This window comes from Gymnoscopelus braueri, assembly GCF_963280865.1.
Source record: "Gymnoscopelus braueri genome assembly, chromosome: 1".
Lineage (NCBI taxonomy): Eukaryota > Metazoa > Chordata > Actinopteri > Myctophiformes > Myctophidae > Gymnoscopelus > Gymnoscopelus braueri.
Window position 1 is genome coordinate 2,602,265 of NC_137603.1, and position 20,888 is coordinate 2,623,152.

The 20,888-nt window shown below is 40.8% G+C and overlaps 1 protein-coding gene across 5 annotated transcripts in view; it reads left to right on the forward strand.

The window, feature by feature from the left end:
- ppfia1 (PTPRF interacting protein alpha 1) overlaps positions 1 to 20,498 on the forward strand; it is a 126,968-nt gene extending 106,470 nt beyond the window's left edge. For 2 of the 5 annotated variants that reach the window (XM_080453526.1, XM_080453527.1), the window contains exons 22-28: positions 527 to 589; positions 5,876 to 6,051; positions 9,591 to 9,688; positions 11,918 to 12,093; positions 14,305 to 14,373; positions 15,087 to 15,255; positions 20,352 to 20,498. In XM_080453526.1, coding sequence (XP_080309652.1) covers positions 527 to 589; positions 5,876 to 6,051; positions 9,591 to 9,688; positions 11,918 to 12,093; positions 14,305 to 14,373; positions 15,087 to 15,255; positions 20,352 to 20,413 — 813 coding nt within the window. In that variant the 3' untranslated portion in view covers positions 20,414 to 20,498. Of the gene's footprint in view, positions 1 to 526; positions 590 to 5,875; positions 6,052 to 9,590; positions 9,689 to 11,917; positions 12,094 to 14,304; positions 14,374 to 15,086; positions 15,256 to 16,783; positions 16,867 to 20,329 lie in introns of all 5 variants that reach the window. The other 3 variants (XM_080453529.1, XM_080453530.1, XM_080453528.1) reach the window with 2 other exon arrangements.
- The last annotated feature ends 390 nt before the right edge of the window (positions 20,499 to 20,888 follow it).

Consider the following 20,888-nt stretch of genomic DNA (forward strand, 5'->3'; position numbering starts at 1 on the left):
GCCCCGTTTGACACGCGATCTTCACTGGGAGATACAGGGAGATCTCGCGGATGTAAACAGACCGTGTAGAGCTCAATCTTAAGGATTTTAACAAGATCTATGGCGACATGAAAAAAACAAAAAAACAACAAAAACACCTTGGCACTGGTGAGTACATTATGAGATTAACCTCTGGCGGTCGATGTGTTAATGACTTCTAACAAGAAGAGACACTGTACGCTGTGACACGATGCATGTTGATTTGTCTTCACCTTCCGTCTCTCTGAACCACCTGGCCTTCTGATTGGGCTCCACAGCTGTCACTCTAGCTAACACTTAATTCCTGCTCCGCAGCGATCACAGTATCAACAATTAACCAGCTAATTAACCTCATTTAACAACCAATTAAATAATCAACCGCTCTTTTTTTTCCTCCTTTTCTTTAACCTCTCTTGTTTCTCTACCCCGACACCCTCCTCTCTTCTACGCACGCTTCTCTCACGTGTGATTGGTTGTCGGGGGTTGTGTGTGTGTGTCACGTGATCAGTACACGGACAACGTATGGCTCACACACGAAGAAATGGAAACGTTGGCGGCCACGCCCCCCACGGTTAGTCTTACTGTGATTGGCTGGCCAAGCTGTCGGCCACCGTTGACTGTGTGATTTAATGTCGGGGACTGTTCGGACGACGTTCCAAGTCGCCTTCCTTCCTCGAACCCTCAACCTCAACACGCTGCTTGATCTAATGTCACATGATGGCTGTGTATATGATATTGCTGTTGCCGGGTAGTCCTGGGAATATTTTGACATTAGAAACGCAGTTTATCCAGGCCTGGAAATCGTGTGGAATTCATCAAATGTTTGGGAAAATGTTTGGATATACATAGTTTTTTTGGTTTGGCTATTGATTATATTCATAAAGAAAATATGTCCTGAAATATGCCTAGCATTAAGTGAAATGATGTCAAATGTAGTGCTGCGCTGCACTATCGTATACAGGCAGTGTATATCAACCCTGGCAAACGTCCCAATTTTGGTCCGGGGCTATTGCTGAGGTGTGCCGCGCCATTTGAAGAAGGTTTGAAAAAATATCAATTAAAAATTTTTTTTTTTTTTTTTTTTTAACAATAATAATAATCAGGCACGCAAACAGCCCCGAGGTGAAAAGGGTGACAACATGCTGTTTTTTTTCGGGTCAGGTGTCACACTATTGCCCTATTTGGATTCAAAACGGCTAGTGGAAGCTGAAAAGCTACAAGTTTGCATGTCTGAATAATGCAAAAACAGAAATATTTGTTTGCATTTGCTTTTTTTCTCCCCCATATATTTTCATGATAAAAAAGTGCGTATCGAAATCGTATCGAAGTTGTATGCCCAATAATAAGCTGATACACCCCTAGTGTGTGTATATAGATATACCGTATATATATATATAATTAAATATATATATATATATACCGTATGATCTAGGTGTGCCCTGGGATTTTTTGGCTATGCCAGGTGTGCCTTGGCACAAAAAAGGTTGATATACACTGGTATACAGGATGTCACATGACCAAAAAGCAATAGATATACAAGCTAACAACAAGTTTGTAGATCTGCTATTTGTGTCACGTGATACCTTGGCTCGAGTCTGTCTTGGGACATTTTAGACATTCCCAGGTTTCTGCCTGACAACAACAATATGATAGGATAATTGACCCATGAAAGGGGAGGGGCTTCTTGGAACGAGGACTTGTGATGTTTTTTTTGCTCGTGGGGTTTTAGTGGGTGTGTCCTCTCACCTCATAGATACACAGTACCGTCCGTAGTTTGCTTGGTCTGCCTGTTTGTTCTAGGTTGTTTTAGCTGTAGTTGTGTAGTTTGCACGTGTTTTGTTGTGTGTGTCGTGTCCATGAGAGATATGTTACAATATACACATATTACAGTAAGTGCTTCTGTGTAGATTATAGTGTTGTGCTGCTTGGTACAAATCACTAAGAACTTGACACTTTGTCAGTTTGATTGGTTTGACATCAAATAGAGACTAAGGTAGCAGTATTATACGATCATTATAAGATCATCAACATAAATATATAGAATATCACGGAAAAGGTCATAAACTGTAATCAAGATGAAAAAAAAAATAGAAAACGTTTTCCACGATATTCCATTTTTTAACCCATTAATACCTGGGACGCATCTGTGTCACTTTTAGATTTCTTTAGGCTATTCAAAAATAGCAGATATACAAGCTCATAGCGCGGCACCGAGTGCCGCGCTACGAGCTTGTAGATCTGCTATTTTTGAAAAATCGTGAAAATTATTTTTAAAATATATTTTTCCGATTTTTTTTTTTTTAGGATTTTGAAAATGTTTAGAAGCAGCCTCAGGTCTTAATGGGTTAAAGATGATTCTGTGTAGATGTTATAGTGCTTATAGTGTTATAGTGTTATAGTGTTATATAGTGTTATATAGTGTTATAGTACAGTGGTTCTCAAAAGTAGGGGCCAGGGACCCTCAGGGTTCCTAAATGCTGCGCTCACACAGGCAGATACAAAGAAACAGTCTGCCGTTCTTTTTTCAATGGTCGCCAGCGACACAAAGATACAAAGATACATCCAACGTTTGTAGATCTGCTACAGAAGAGCTGGTTTCAACTTCAGATACTGTGTATCTTTGTACCTTTATGTATCTGCTACAGGTCTGTGACTCTTAAGAGTGTACACATGGAACCAAATGGACCCTTACAGGTCTGTAACTCTGAGAGTGTACACATCAGAGTTATGGGGGTTCCTTGAAATAAATAAAAACGTTTTGAGAGCCACTGTTGTAGTGAGTTAAAGGGATAGTTCACCCAAAAAAATACTTTTTTTTCTCCATGTATTAGTCTCCCCATGGAGACTTGAATTAATTGACATGTTTTTGTTTTTGTCTCATTCTCAAGCCAATAATTTGATGACCAGCGGTTCCGGTAGGCAGCGGTTCCGGTAGGAGACACAAAGGAGACTCTTTGTGTCTCCTACGGGAACCGCTGCCGGTCATCAAATCATTGGCTTAGGAATGCGAGTCTCCATGGGGTGACTAATCCATAGGAAAAAAAAGTCATTTTGGGGTGAACTATCCCTTTAATGCTGTGGTGTTTTGGGGGTAATATTAATAATCGTGTCAAACTGTACAGTTAGTGGGTCCTGTAGCCTGGGTGCAGTGGTGGAAAAAGTACTCAAATTCTTTACTTAAGTAAAAGTACCAATACTGCAATATAAAAATACTCTGTTACAAGTAAAAGTCCAAAATTCAAAATTTACTTGAGTAAAAGTACAAAAGTATTGGCATCAAAATGTACTTAAAGTACCAAAAGTAAAAGTACTAAATATTTGAAAATAGCCGATCTACAAGCTCACAACGCGTCGCATCGCGACGCGTTGTGAGCTTGTAGATCTGCTATTTTCAAATAGCCTATGTATAAAATAGGGCTAAAGTGTTAAAGTACAAATACCTAAAAAGTAAAGTACAAATACCTAAAAATTTTACTTAAGTACAGTACTTAAGTAAATGTCCTTAGTTACTTTACACCACTGCCTGGGTGTTGAATGACTGTGATCAAACTGTACAGTTAGTGGGTCCTGTAGCCTGGGTGTTGAATGACTGTGATCAAACTGTACAGTTAGTGGGTCATGTAGCCTGGGTGTTGAATGACTGTGGTCCACTTGCATGTTAAAGGTGTTTCCTCCTAACCCAGCACCACCGACTCACTAAACCACCGCCTCTCTGTCCTCTGTCACCATGCTCACGCTAACCATGCTAACCCCAGGAGGATGAGGAGGGTAGCTGGGCCCAGGTTTGCACACATGACCCGTTACACACCCTGTCTGTCTGTCTGTCTGTCTGTCTGTCTGTCTGTCTGTCTGTCTGTCTCTTTCCACCGTCTCTGATAGTATGAATAGAGAAGTGAAGTCTGACGTCACTAGCTGTTTCCCCACTGGGACAGAGGGTCTCAATAGCACAAAAAAAAAACAAGCCTGACAATGTTACTGGAATGGATATGAAGTAGAGCCATATGCGCGGGAGTGTTTTCTTAACCCATTGATACCTGGAACGCTTCTGTGTCACTTTAGATGCCTTTGGCTATTCAAAAATAGCAGATATACAAGCTCATAGCGCGGCACCGAGTGCCGCGCTACGAGCTTGTAGATCTGCTAATTTTGAAAAATCGTGAAAAAATATTTTTTATATTTTTTTCAAAAAACTGTTAGGATTTAGATTTTTTTAAAGAATCGCCTCAGGTTTTAATGGGTTAATCCCGCTCCTGCCGGCTCCCGTTGGATTTCTGACCATTCCCGTCTCTGCTCCCGCACAATCACATTTCTGACCGCCCGCAGTTCATTTCTGTCCGCCGCGCCCGCCCGCAAAAAAAACAAAAAAACATTTAGTCTCGCGGTGCCCGCGGGACTCCTTCAGCTTATCTATTTCCATTGAGAAATCATTACAAAACAGAATGAGATAGTGAGCGGGCGTGCGTGAGAGGAGGGTCTGTTTATTTGAGAGGAGGAGTTGCTCACAGATAGAGGTGATAGAAGTGTTTATATTGCAACAGGACACATATTATATATTATATTATGACACCGTGACGAGCTGCGCACAATGCACAGCGTGAGAACGAGAGAGAGAGAGAGAGGGAAAGAGAGAAAGAGAGAGAGACTCCGATTGCGTTGTCCACAGCACAGAAGGGGAAATAACTTCTCCTCTGCATGTAGACATATTCATATCTTGTATATATATATTTATAAGTTCTATATCTGGTTTATTGCGGCGGTTTTATTTTGACCGCCTGTTCCCGACCGCGGGTATCTAAATACCTCCCGCGCCCGCCAGATTTGCGTTGGGCCCTGCGGGTACCGCGGGATGCAGTGCTCTAATATGAAGCATCAACGGACAGTGAAACGCTACTAAACTATCCAAAGAGTAAAGAAAATAAATACGTTTTCTCCAAACACGGACATTTTACAAAATACTCCATATCATAAACAACAGTCGCATGACCTGACAGAATGGCTGTGCTGATTGGTTTATTTTTATATGACACCATGCTAGTTGAACCCTGGGGTTTTCAATAGAACAGAATAGTTCTGTGACCCAGGGGATAGCGGAGTGATGCCAGGACTTCCATACTCTGTCAGTGTTACCAGATGTATGATAATTATCCTATTTATACTATAATAATTTTACCCTCTGTATGATGTACGATCAATAATTAAAAAAAAAAAAAGTGTGTGAATGTACTAAATTCCCTGTCTGTTCTGTTCAAAATAAGTCATTAAATCAGTAAATCTGACCCTAGATCTGTACTTGCAGGCATTAAAAACACTGGTCGCGTCTTCCTAGTCCAGTGTCAGGCTTTTATTTGTGTTAAGGTCCAGGAAGTTGCGTGATTCCACGCTGCATACGTGATGCATTTTTATCTGGTAGGAGAGTCCCAAACAAGGTTGTTTCATGAATTCATACGGGGAAAAAAGTGAAATTACATATTTACACCTGTGGGCTCCACAGCTGTACAGGGGGGGGGGGTGTGGTTATAGCACAAGTTGTATAGGCTTTAGTATGTCGCGGAAATAACCGATCTACAAGCTCACAACGCGTCGCATCGCGTTGTGCTATTTCCACTATTTTTGAAAATGTTTGAAAATATGAACCCTTTTCAACATGGAAACAATTATGACGATTATCTCAAATAATTGCGATCATGCAATACTCACTAGAGCCAGTAAAAGCCCTAGACGTCGTATACCCTACTTTATCATACGTTCTAGCATAACGTATCGATGACGATGAGGAACAGATGAGCGTTCTTCTACCTGCTGTCTGAACCAAAGCCCTTCACAGAAACATGCTTTTTGTCTCTCTGACGACGGACAGACGCTGGCGTACGGAGACATGAACCACGAGTGGATCGGCAACGAGTGGCTGCCCAGCCTGGGCCTGCCCCAGTACCGCTCGTACTTTATGGAGTCCCTGGTGGACGCCCGCATGCTGGACCACCTCACCAAGAAGGACCTCAGAGGACAGCTCAAGATGGTGGACAGCTTCCACAGGTAAACACAGTGTACCTTATAGAGGACAGCTTCCACAGGTAAACACAGTGTACCTTATAGAGGACAGCTTCCACAGGTAAACACAGTGTACCTTATAGAGGACAGCTTCTACAGGTAAACACAGTGTATCTTATAGAGGACAGCTTCTACAGGTAAACACAGTGTACCTTATAGAGGACAGCTTCTACAGGTAAACACAGTGTATCTTATAGAGGACAGCTTCCACAGGTAAACACAGTGTATCTTATAGAGAACAGCTTCTACAGGTAAACACAGTGTATCTTATAGAGGACAGGTAAACACAGTGTATCTTATAGAGGACAGGTAAACACAGTGTATCTTATAGAGGACAGCTTCTACAGGTAAACACAGTGTATCTTATAGAGGACAGCTTCTACAGGTAAACACAGTGTATCTTATAGAGGACAGCTTCTACAGGTAAACACAGTGTATCTTATAGAGGACAGGTAAACACAGTGTATCTTATAGAGGACAGGTAAACACAGTGTATCTTATAGAGGACAGGTAAACACAGTGTATCTTATAGAGAACAGCTTCTACAGGTAAACACAGTGTATCTTATAGAGGACAGGTAAACACAGTGTATCTTATAGAGGACAGGTAAACACAGTGTATCTTATAGAGGACAGCTTCTACAGGTAAACACAGTGTATCTTATAGAGGACAGCTTCTACAGGTAAACACAGTGTATCTTATAGAGGACAGCTTCTACAGGTAAACACAGTGTATCTTATAGAGGACAGCTTCTACAGGTAAACACAGTGTACCTTATAGAGGACAGCTTCTACAGGTAAACACAGTGTATCTTATAGAGGACAGCTTCTACAGGTAAACACAGTGTATCTTATAGAGAACAGGTAAACACAGTGTATCTTATAGAGGACAGCTTCTACAGGTAAACACAGTGTACCTTATAGAGGACAGGTAAACACAGTGTATCTTATAGAGGACACCTTCTACAGGTAAACACAGTGTATCTTATAGAGAACAGCTTCTACAGGTAAACACAGTGTATCTTATAGAGGACAGCTTCTACAGGTAAACACAGTGTATCTTATAGAGGACAGCTTCTACAGGTAAACACAGTGTATCTTATAGAGGACACCTTCTACAGGTAAACACAGTGTATCTTATAGAGGACAGCTTCTACAGGTAAACACAGTGTATCTTATAGAGGACACCTTCTACAGGTAAACACAGTGTATCTTATAGAGGACACCTTCTACAGGTAAACACAGTGTATCTTATAGAGGACACCTTCTACAGGTAAACACAGTGTACCTTATAGAGGACAGCTTCTACAGGTAAACACAGTGTATCTTATAGAGAACAGCTTCCACAGGTAAACACAGTGTATCTTATAGAGGACAGCTTCTACAGGTAAACACAGTGTATCTTATAGAGGACAGGTAAACACAGTGTATCTTATAGAGGACAGGTAAACACAGTGTATCTTATAGAGGACAGCTTCTACAGGTAAACACAGTGTATCTTATAGAGGACAGCTTCTACAGGTAAACACAGTGTATCTTATAGAGGACAGGTAAACACAGTGTATCTTATAGAGGACAGCTTCCACAGGTAAACACAGTGTATCTTATAGAGGACAGGTAAACACAGTGTATCTTATAGAGGACAGGTAAACACAGTGTATCTTATAGAGGACAGCTTCTACAGGTAAACACAGTGTATCTTATAGAGGACAGGTAAACACAGTGTATCTTATAGAGGACAGGTAAACACAGTGTATCTTATAGAGGACAGGTAAACACAGTGTATCTTATAGAGGACAGGTAAACACAGTGTATCTTATAGAGGACAGCTTCTACAGGTAAACACAGTGTATCTTATAGAGGACACCTTCTACAGGTAAACACAGTGTATCTTATAGAGAACAGGTAAACACAGTGTATCTTATAGAGGACACCTTCTACAGGTAAACACAGTGTATCTTATAGAGAACAGCTTCTACAGGTAAACACAGTGTATCTTATAGAGGACAGGTAAACACAGTGTATCTTATAGAGGACAGCTTCTACAGGTAAACACAGTGTATCTTATAGAGAACAGCTTCTACAGGTAAACACAGTGTATCTTATAGAGGACAGGTAAACACAGTGTATCTTATAGAGGACAGCTTCTACAGGTAAACACAGTGTATCTTATAGAGGACAGCTTCTACAGGTAAACACAGTGTATCTTATAGAGGACAGCTTCCACAGGTAAACACAGTGTATCTTATAGAGGACAGCTTCTACAGGTAAACACAGTGTATCTTATAGAGGACAGCTTCTACATGTAAACACAGTGTATCTTATAGAGGACAGCTTCCACAGGTAAACACAGTGTATCTTATAGAGGACAGCTTCTACAGGTAAACACAGTGTATCTTATAGAGAACAGCTTCTACAGGTAAACACAGTGTATCTTATAGAGGACAGCTTCCACAGGTAAACACAGTGTATCTTATAGAGAACAGCTTCTACAGGTAAACACAGTGTATCTTATAGAGAACAGCTTCTACAGGTAAACACAGTGTATCTTATAGAGGACAGCTTCTACAGGTAAACACAGTGTATCTTATAGAGAACAGCTTCTACAGGTAAACACAGTGTATCTTATAGAGAACAGCTTCTACAGGTAAACACAGTGTATCTTATAGAGGACAGCTTCTACAGGTAAACACAGTGTATCTTATAGAGAACAGCTTCTACAGGTAAACACAGTGTATCTTATAGAGGACAGGTAAACACAGTGTATCTTATAGAGGACAGGTAAACACAGTGTATCTTATAGAGGACAGCTTCTACAGGTAAACACAGTGTATCTTATAGAGGACAGGTAAACACAGTGTATCTTATAGAGGACAGCTTCTACAGGTAAACACAGTGTATCTTATAGAGGACACCTTCCACAGGTAAACACAGTGTATCTTATAGAGGACAGCTTCTACAGGTAAACACAGTGTATCTTATAGAGGACAGCTTCTACAGGTAAACACAGTGTATCTTATAGAGAACAGCTTCTACAGGTAAACACAGTGTATCTTATAGAGGACAGCTTCTACAGGTAAACACAGTGTATCTTATAGAGGACAGCTTCTACAGGTAAACACAGTGTATCTTATAGAGGACAGGTAAACACAGTGTATCTTATAGAGGACAGCTTCTACAGGTAAACACAGTGTATCTTATAGAGGACAGCTTCTACAGGTAAACACAGTGTATCTTATAGAGGACAGCTTCTACAGGTAAACACAGTGTATCTTATAGAGGACAGCTTCCACAGGTAAACACAGTGTATCTTATAGAGGACAGCTTCCACAGGTAAACACAGTGTATCTTATAGAGGACAGCTTCTACAGGTAAACACAGTGTATCTTATAGAGGACAGCTTCCACAGGTAAACACAGTGTATCTTATAGAGGACAGCTTAAAATGTGTGTGTGTGTGTGTGTGTGTGTGTGTGTGTGTGTGTGTGTGTGTGTGTGTGTGTGTGTGTGTGTGTGTGTGTAACAGGAACAGTTTTCAGTGTGGAGTCATGTCTCTGAGGAGACTCAACTATGACAGGAAGGAGCTGGAGAGGAAGAGAGAAGACTCTACGCTTGAATTGCAAGGTACAAATTATATATTATATATGTTTTTTTTAAATACACGTATTTACAAATGATCAATGTTTGTAGAGTCCAAAGTTCACACAACACATGCTCAGCCCTGGACCAATGTGAGTCTAAGGGGACTAGGCCTGTCCCCGACTAAGGATTTCTGTAGTTGAATCTGATTGGCCAAATATTGCCTAAAGTCGACTATAATGCAACACCAACATTTGTATTTTATATTTTTTACTGAGAGATTGACAGTGGAATCAGTCTGAATCAGTCTGATTCAGTCTGATTCAGTCTGATTCAGTCTGAATCAGTCTGAGTCAGTCTGATTCAGTCTGATTCCACTGACAATCTCTCAGTCGAATCATGCCAAAAAGATGTTATGCAATAGAGGAACATTCCATTTGGGCTATAGGGGTGCTTAGTGTCTGATTCAACGTATACTTGCTCGGTTTCTCCCAATAAATCATGATGTATATCCTATTTTTGGCAAATTAAAGGGATATTTCACTTTCAAAAAAACTTTTGGTCATTTTATCGTCTACTCAGGCCTTTGTGAGCCCCCCAGACCGTTTTTATGTTGCTTGATTCAGTATTTAGATATTTGATATTCATTTTATCAGACACGCCCCCTTCCTATACATACCCATTATAACTTCAAACTCCATTTTTAACATGTTAGATTCGTCAAAATCACCCGTCCTTGTTTCTGGTGACTCACCCTGCCCTCCTAATATGCGAGGGGGCCGTGTTTTTTCAATATTTTTTTTCATTTATTTTTAATATTTTTTGGGGAAAAAAAAAAAAATTAAATACATTAAAAAGATTAAATAAAACAAATGAAAAAAGTAATCAAAAAAACACGGCCCCCTCACGTATTAGGAGGGCAGGGTGAGTCAGCAGAACCAAGGACGGGTGTTTTTGATGAATCTAACAGGTTAAAAATGGAGTTTGAAGTTATAATGGGTTTGTATAGGAAGGGGGCGTGTCTGATAAAATGAATATCAAATATCTAAATACTGAATCAAGCAACTTAAAAACGGTCTGGGGGGCTCACAAAAGCCTGAGTAGACGATAAAATGACCAAAAGTTTTTTTGAAAGTGAAATATCCCTTTAATAGTTAATTAATACAACAAATTAGGCCAATGTCTAGAAAAGGTAAGAAAACCATAGTCCAAAATTCCCCTTTAACTCATTCACTGCCAGAACTTTTTTTTTTTAGTTTGCCCACTGCCAGAGATTTTTCATTGAAAAAAAAAAGTACTCAGGAGCCGAGATACAAAATGTTTAAGTTTTAAGTTAACAAGGAAGTGGATGGGAGTCTAGATCTTTGAAAAATCATATCTCCTTGGTCTTTGGGTCAAATAAAAAAAATGAAAAAATGTAAAGTCGTTTTAGTCGTTCTAGGCAGGGAATGAGTTAAGAGATTGGCAGTCGACTCAGACACCCCTCGACTGATTAGTCGACTATTCAAATAATCGAGGTCAAAGGGGACTAAGGATCCCCCTTTAAAAAAAAAAAAGAGTCACTTGAAGATCATTTGTAGATGGGCCTGGTAGGGTGGAACAGTGCAGGTTTGACAGTATAGTTGTGGTGTTGTGTTCAGATGTGTTGGTGTGGAGCAACGAGAGGGTGATCAACTGGATCCCATGTGTTTAACCCATTAAGACCTGGAACTGTGTCATTTTTAGATTTGAGCTAAAAAGCATTATTTTACACTTTGGGCTATTCAAAAATAGCAGATCTACAAGCTCATAGCGCGGCACCGAGTGCCGCGCTACGAGCTTGTAGATCTGCTATTTTTGAAAAATCGTGAAAATGTGTGCAAATCTTTGAAAATATATATATTTTTAAAGCGAACATTTTTAACTAAAATCTTTGCTTCTGGGGTTCCCTGGAACAAGATATTTTGATGTGGGTCCGCGGCCAAATACATATAATTTTGGGGGTCCTTGACATGAAAAAGATTGAGCACCACTGATATAGAAACATAGGTTTTTCAGAATACTGTTGAGATTTAGGAGACATGTAGAATCGGCTTCAGGTCTCAATGGGTTAAAGTATAGTTGTGTTGTTGTGTTCAGATGTGTTGGTGTGGAGCAACGAGAGGGTGATCAACTGGATCCCATGTGTTTAAAGTCTAGTTGTGTTGTCGTGTTCAGATGTGTTGGTGTGGAGCAACGAGAGGGTGATCAACTGGATCCCATGTGTTTAAAGTATAGTTGTGTTGTTGTGTTCAGATGTGTTGGTGTGGAGCAACGAGAGGGTGATCAACTGGATCCAGGCCATCGGGCTGAAGGAGTACAGCAGTAACCTGTATGAGAGCGGGGTGCACGGAGCGCTGCTGGCCCTGGACGAAACCTTTGACCACAACGCTCTGGCTCTGCTGCTGCAGGTCCCTATGCAGAGCACACAGGTACACGCACACACACACACACACACACACACACACTCACACTCACACTCACACACACACTCACACTCACACTCACTCTCACTCTCACTCTCACACTCACACTCACACTCACACTCACTCACTCACTCACTCACTCACTCACTCACTCACTCACTCACTCACTCACACTCTCACTCACTCACACTCACACTCACACTCACACTCACTCACTCACTCTCTCTCTCTCTCTCACTCTCTCTCTCTCTCTCTCTCACTCACTCACTCACTCACTCACTCACTCACTCACTCACACACTCACACACTCACACTCTCTCTCTCTCACTCACTCACTCACTCACTCACTCACACACTCACTCACTCACTCACTCACTCACACACTCACACACTCACACACTCACACACTCACTCTCTCTCTCTCTCACTCACTCACTCACTCACTCACTCACTCACTCACTCACTCACACTCTCTCTCTCTCACTCTCTCTCTCTCTCTCACTCACTCACTCACACACTCACACTCTCTCTCTCTCACTCACTCACTCACTCACTCACTCACTCACTCACTCACTCACTCACTCACTCACTCACACACTCTCACACTCACACACTCACACACTCACACACTCACACACTCACACACTCTCTCTCTCTCTCTCTCTCACTCACTCACTCACTCACTCACTCACTCACTCACTCTATGTGGCTGATGGGCCCGCTGGCATCAGGCCAAAGACCTCAATTCTGTTCAAATCCGTCAACAACAACAACTATGTAATGTTTTTCTATTAACCCATTCAATCTGGGAACGCATCTGTTTCATCTTAGATATTAGCTATAACCATTATTGTATTATTTGGCTAATCAAAAATAGCAGATATACAAGCTCATAGCGGGGCACATGAGCTTGTAGATCTGCTCTTTTTTTTTTATCGTGAAAATGTGTTGAAATTGTTTTTAAAGCGAACATTTGTAACTTTTGCTTCTGGGGGTCCCTGGAACAAAACATTTTCGGACAAATGCGTAACATTCTGAAAAAAGTTTGAGAACCACTGGTATTATAGCAACATAAGGTTTTTAGTTAGGATTTAGAAGACATATTTGAAGTTTTCAATTTTTCAAAATGTATAAAAATCGTTTTGCAAGCTCAAAACTTGTGAACTTGTAGATTGGCTATTTTCAAGTAGATATAGTGTAAGTGGTTAATGTATGTTTAATAATGAAAATCTAAAAAATAACTAGTAACTAAAGTCACTAAATAATTGTAGTGGAGTAAAAGTACAACACGGTGAAGCAGCATTCTGCTTCTACGGACCGACGGCGTGGAATAAACTACATTACACTTAAGACAGGCAGCCTCTGTGGATAGCTTTAAAGCACAGCTACCTACTTATTCACTCTTGCTTTTAGCTGATTTTCTTATTTATTTTTATTTTTAAATCTCTGTGTTGTTATCCATGTCCTCACTGTATTGCCTGATTCACTGCCTTTTGCTATTATTTTAACTCTTTCACTGCCAATAAAATAAAATAAATATTGCGAACTTTGCCAGATTTATTATTTATTTTTTTTCAAAGAAAAAAAAAAGTGCTTAGGAAGCGAGATACAGCCTTTTTCAGTTATAGGTTAAACAAAGAGTGGATGGAGCTGCAAATCTTCAGATAATGATATCTTGGGTTCTGAACACTTTTTTCAAAAAGAAAAAATAAACTTTTTTTTATTTTTTTAAACTCTGGATTTCTCGTTCTGGCAATGAGGGTACAACCATAAAACTCGGGATAACTCGGGGCTTGGCACTGAGAGAGTTAATGTTCTTTTATGCTTTTGCTTTTCTTTTTTGCTTTATTGTTAAATTAGTTTTAACTGTAATTGTATTATTGCTCTGTAAAGCACTTTGAGCTGCATTTCATATCATGAAAGGTGCTATACAAATAAAGTTTATTATTATTATTAATATTGTCCTCAGAGATATAGTGGAGTAGAAGTAACAATATTGACAGTTGGAAATACTCCACTAAAATACCTCAAAATTGTACTTAAGTACAGTACTTCAGTAAATGTACTTAGTTACTTTACACCACCACTGTAGAAAGGTGTCACTGACACAAGGTTGAAGTGGTTTGTTTATCGTGTGAAACGCTGGCCTCTCATTGGCCCTGCATGTTTAAAGAGTGACATCTGACCCCTGTCCTTCCTATTCATCCTCCCTTACAGGCCAGAGCGACTCTAGAGCGAGAATACACCAGTCTGCTGTCTATGGGCACAGAGAGGAGACAGGAGGAGGTACACACACACACACACACACACACACACACACACACACACACACACACACACACACACACACAGAGGCCTGTCACAATTACTGCATAAAGCAACTATCTTTTGCATAATTGTCATAATCGTTTCGCTGTTGAAAAATGTTCAAACATATTTTCAAACATTAAAAATAGCAGAAATAGCTGATCTACAAGCTTACAACGCGAGTGACGCGTGTAAGCTTGTAGATCAGCTATTTCTGCTATTTTTACATGTATAAAATTATTAAATATTTCAATAATTTCTTTGCATATTTAAGTTATTTGTCATATCTGCCCCATGTGCAGTTTTTGATTACAAAGCCTAAAAGGCAAAACAGAAATTACGTTTTTATTCACATGTTTCGATGTTCAAATGCCAAACACACAATTAAATCATTAATCTCAATTACAGTATATGTGTGACAATAAATGGTCACCTTAAATGTGTAATGCTGAACGCCCTACTCACACACACACACATTCCTTTATTCCAAAACAAAACCAAACATGGTTTTAAAGCCATCTTTGTCTCACCCTCGACCTTCCTCTTTCTCCCTCTCCCCCCCTCTCTCCCTCCCACCTCTCCCCCCTCTCTCTCTCTCTCTCCCCCCCTCTCTCTCTCCCCCCTCTCTCTCTCTCTCCCCCCTCTCTCTCTCTCTCCCCCCCTCCCCCCTCCCCCCTCTCTCCCTCCTCCAGGATGATGATAAGAACTTCCGCCGTGCTCCCTCGTGGAGGAAGAAGTTCCGACCCAAAGACATGAGGGGGATGTCTCTGGGCTCCTCGGACACCCTGCCCGCCAACTTCAGAGTGACCAATAGCAGCGCGGCCTCTCCCTCCATGCAGCCAAAGAGAAGCCCCATGGACGGTAGGCACTAGTGTTCGTGTGTGTTCGTGTGTGTGTGTGTGTGTGTGTGTGTGTGAGCGTTTGTGTGTGCGAGCGTGTGTGTGTGTGTGTGTGTGTGTGTGTGTGTGAGCGTTTGTGTGTGCGAGCGTGTGTGTGTGTGTGTGTGTGTGTGTGTGTGTGTGTGAGAGAGAGAGCGTGTGTGTGTGCGTGCAAGCGTGTGTGTGTGTTCTCGGTAATAATGTAATTTGTGTTATTGCCCTGGCTGTTCCATGTACTCTGAATTCTTTCGAATGGCTTTGCTGCTCTGGCATCTGTGTGTGTGTGTGTGTGTGTGTGTGTGTGTGTGTGTATATGTGCACGTTAGGGATTGGACGGTAATCGTTATTGTCGTTTATCGTGATAAAAAAAACCCGCTCGCAATACTCATATCTCAGAGATTTTCCTTCATGGTGAAAGTGTCCTCCTTCCTACACTAGGATGACTCCTTCCTACACTAGTGTCCTCCTTCCTCCTTCCTACACTAGGATGACTCCTTCCTCCTTCCTACACTAGGATGAATCCTCCTTCCTACACTAGTGTCCTCCTTCCTCCTTCCTACACTAGGATGAATCCTCCTTCCTACACTAGTGTCCTCCTTCCTCCTTCCTACACTAGGATGAATCCTCCTTCCTACACTAGGATGTCCTCCTTCCTACACTAGTGTCCTCCTTCCTCCTTCCTACACTAGGATGAATCCTCCTTCCTACACTAGTGTCCTCCTTCCTCCTTCCTACACTAGGATGAATCCTCCTTCCTACACTAGTGTCCTCCTTCCTCCTTCCTACACTAGGATGTGTCCTCCTTCCTACACTAGGATGTGTCCTCCTTCCTACACTAGGATGTCCTCCTTCCTACACTAGGATGAATCCTCCTTCCTACACTAGTGTCCTCCTTCCTCCTTCCTACACTAGGATGTGTCCTCCTTCCTACACTAGGATGTGTCCTCCTTCCTACACTAGGATGTGTCCTCCTTCCTACACTAGGATGAATCCTCCTTCCTACACTAGTGTCCTCCTTCCTCCTTCCTACACTAGGATGAATTAGCTTTAGTTGAGCTGCAAATCCAGCACCTCTTAAACCCTCTGATCAAACTGACCCATAGAGAACACATTTTGGTACGCTTTTATTTCACTACACAAATCGATTCGCCAAAAAACTGTAGATCTGCTATTTTTGGCAAACGTTCCCCCACGGAATAGGGATGCCGGGGTTGAAGTGGTTAACAACAAAAGTGGCATTTTTGTTGTTTTAAGCATATTTTGATTGCAGTGATAATATCGCGCATCGCAATAGTTTTTGCCACAATTATCGTGACATGTAACGTTTCATATCATCCCATCCCTAGCATGCATGTGTGTGCTTGAGTGCGTGCGCTTCCCTATGTGTGTGCGCGTGTGTGTGTGTGTGTGTGTGTGTGTGTGCGCGCCTGCGTGTGCCTGCGTGTGCGTGCCTGTGTGTGCGTGTGCAGTGACTAACGGCATGTCTGTGCATGTGCTCATGCTCACCGCAGGGAGCCAGTCCATTCAGAGACTGGACACTGCAACAGTCAGGACCTACTCCTGTTAACACAGAGCAGAGCCCTGCAGCACAACGGTGAGTTCACACAGCAGAGCCTTAGGTTACAATATGTATTTACATATTTATCATTATTATTATTATAATAACGTTACCACAGAGCAGAGGCCTGCAGCAGAGCGGTGAGTTCCCTCAGCAGAGCCTTAGGTTACAATATGTATTTACATATTTATCATTATTATTATTATTATAATAACGTTACCACAGAGCAGAGCGGTGAGTTCACTCAGCAGAGCAGTATGTTTTACAACATCTAACTTCCTTCTCTTTGTGGTAAAGGCTGACGTCCAAGTGACAGAATCAGGTGAACTTAAAGGAGAATTCCGGACTAGCCTTTTTCTTCCCTTTTATCTGACGTTATTTATATCCTAGAACAAGTGGTAGAGTAGAACATGTTCATAACTCCATCCCGAGTCCCACCGCAGCTAAAAACGTTGAAAGATGGTCCTTGTGCTAAATCGGGTATTTATTATCGCTCGAAAATTCACTCTCCGCGGTGTTCGCGTTACACACGCCCTCCCACCGGCCTCCCACCGCCCTCCCACCGGAGGAGTGCAAGACCAGATTTCACCCTAGTCCGGTTGTAAACCCTACGGCGGCCCATTTGGGACAAAAACACTTGTGGTGAGGTTTCTGTCATTATGAACGTCAGATATAAACATTAGTTTTTGTTATTTTTGAGCAATATAAATACACAATTTAGCACAAGGACCATCTGCTGCGGTGGACTCAGGATGGAGTTATGAACATGTTCTACTGCACCGCTCGTTAGGATTTAATGATATCAGATAAAGATAAGAAAAAGGCTAGTCCGGAATTCTCCTTTAACCTATTTAATCCGGGAACGCATACTGCTCATACAGCTCATAGTGCGGTACCGAGTGAAAACGCTACGCGCTTGTAGATCTGCTATTTTTGAATGTTCATGAAAATGTGTGAAAATCTTTGAATATGTATAGTTTTTTAAAGCGAACATTTGTAACTCAAATCTTTGCTTGTGGAGGATTCTACTGTCTTCTACATTTATACATGTTTGTTACTTATGTTGCTATAATATCAGTGGTTCTGAAACTTTTCCTTTGAGAACCTTGTCAAGGACCCCGCAAAGTGATATGCATTTGTCCGCGGACCCCCATCTCAAAATATGTTGTTCCAGGGACCCCCCGAAGCAAAGATTTTAGTAAAAAAAATTATATATTCAAAGATTTGCACACATTTACAGTGATTTTTTTTCTCAAAAAATAGCAGATCTACAAGCTTAGGAAGAAATCTAAAATGACACAGATCTTTCCCGGACTGAACGGTTTAAGAAGAATCCAGTTCAGTGTTACAAAGAGCAGTGTTCATTTTTACAGCATATTTTGAGTTTTTAGTCTTTTGAATACGTTTTAGTTTGAGTCTAGTTTTAGTGACTAAATGTCATAAGATTTTAGTCGACTAAATCTACAGTTGATTTAGTCGACTAAAATGTATTTTGGCGGTGCCTTGATGGCGTTGTGATGGCTGATTTTTACTCAGATATGTGCTGAAAACAGCTGATCTACAAGCTCACAACGCGTCGCAGACACGTTGTGAGCTTGTAGTCTAGACATTTTAGTCATTTTAGACATTGCAGTCTAGTTGTTGATGCAATTGTCACTATATTTAACAATAGTTTTAGTCATCATAGATCATAGCTTATTTGTATTTTTTGTTCAGTTTTCATCAGTGAAGAAAAGGTAGTGGAGGAACATGTTTGGTCATATAGTTTTAAAGGAGGAACATGTTTGGTCATAGTTTTAAAGGAGGAACATGTTTGGTCATATAGTTTTAAAGGAGGAACATGTTTGGTCATAGTTTTAAAGGAGGAACATGTTTGGTCATATAGTTTTAAAGGAGGAACATGTTTGGTCATAGTTTTAAAGGAGGAACATGTTTGGTCATAGTTTTAAAGGAGGAACATGTTTGGTCATAGTTTTAAAGGATGAAATGCTCTCTACTCTCCACCGCCACACTGCTCTTTGTCCTGTCTTTAACCTCATCTGTACTCTGTTGAACCACGGTGCCGCTTGCCTAAAAGAACAGATATCCAAGCTAACAACACGTTAGCGATGCGTTGTTAGCCCGTTTTCGACTCATTGCCAAAAGGGAACAGATCTACAAGCTAACAACGTATCGCATAAATTACAAAAAACGCATATCATGGTAATTGAAAGAAGACTCCCTTGCCCGCGATGCTTTGTTAGCTTGTAGATCTATTATTTTCGGTAAAGCGACACCCTGGTGCGATGGAGTATAAGTTAAAGGGATATTTTACCTTCAAACATGTTTGTGGTCATTTTAACGTCTACTCTTGGCTTCTTTGTTTCAGCCCAGACACTTTTTAAGTTGCTTGATTCACTATTTAGATGTTTGATTTATCAGACACGCCCCCTTCCTATGCAAACCCATTGTAACTTCAAACTCCATTTTAACCATGCTAGATTCATTGAGAAAACCGTCCTTGGTTCTGGTGACTGATATTGTCCTTGTTTGTTGTGTTTTTTAAATAACTTATTTTTTTTATAATTATTTTTGGAAAATATTAACACAATAACCGCCAAGGTATTAAACATCATTTATTATCCCCTTGCCAGCGTAATTACCTTCATCCCATGATATTTGAAACGCAGTGGAGGCGACATTGTATTCTAAAAAAACTAAAAAGGCGGAGGGAAGGGGTAAGAGGAGGGATCTGTGTATCAGACGAACCACAACATTCCAACCGCGATCCGCCATTTTGGGGCTGGGGCCCGCTGAAAACAGTGGTTTTCAATGCAAAAAACAGCAACTGAGTTACAGCTGTTTTTCTGAAAATCCCATAGTCAGGACGGGCGGAAGTGACGTTTTTTTGGAATGATGTCACATCCACATACTTCTTCTCTGAGTGACGATGGATCATCACAGAGCTGTGTTACGGTGCCTAAAACAGCGTGCCTCATTTTTTTAATAGAACGACTTTATGCGTGTTGGCGGGCAAGCGCGCTATTTAATAGAACGACTTAATGCGTGTATGGCAGGAAATGAGTTAGTACGTGTTTTTTAAATAACTTTTTTATTTTTATTTTATAATTATTTATGGAAAACATTAAAACATAAAATTATTAAATAAAATGAATGAAGAAATACGGTCACCAGAACCAAGGACGGGTCACCAGAACCAAGGATCTAACATGGTTAAAATAGTGTGAAGTTACAATCAAATATCTAAATACTGAATCAAGCAACTTAAAAACTATCTGTGGTGAAACACTAAAGCCTGAGTAGACGTTAAAATGACTCTAAACATGTTTGACAATGAAATGTCCCTTTAAGCTTTACTCTGTGCAGAATGCAGCTTTAATAACGCACGTTGTACTGCCCTCTCCTCTCTCTCTCTCTCTCTCTCCTTCTGCTTCTCCTGCGTCTGTGTCTCTCTATCTCTCTCTCTCTCTCTCTCTCTCTCTCTCTCTCTCCTTCTCAGTTTATCCTCATTATTTCTATAGGTAACCGTTGGTCTGAAGACGAGGGAGAATTCCCTGCCTTCAAGACCAGGATGATGAACTGAAGCAGACAATACACCTTTTAAAAAAGAACTGAACCAGACAGTACACCTTTTAAAAAAGAACTGAACCAGACAGTACACCTTTTAAAAAAGAACTGAAGCAGACAATACACCTTTTAAAAAAAGACACTAAAGATTATTATTATCATCGTCATCACAGAAGAAACACCTTAGTCATGTTGTCACCGCTCTCAGTATCCCCCTCCCCCCCAGAGGACATATTCTAGATTTATTATAAGTGTATCATATTTATGTACGCTGATGGGACATTGAATTGATTTTAGAATGATCTTGTATCTATCTTTTTTTTTTTTTTACCTCCATCCCCCCCTTAATCAACTCCCTCTTTTTTTGTTTTTGGAAAACAGTTTCCCTGTAACTGTGCTCTTATTCTTATTCTTATTATTAAGCTTAACTTTGTGTCAGATGTAAAACTGAATGTTTCAGCTGTCTGGAGTTTGTATATTTCTATCAACAG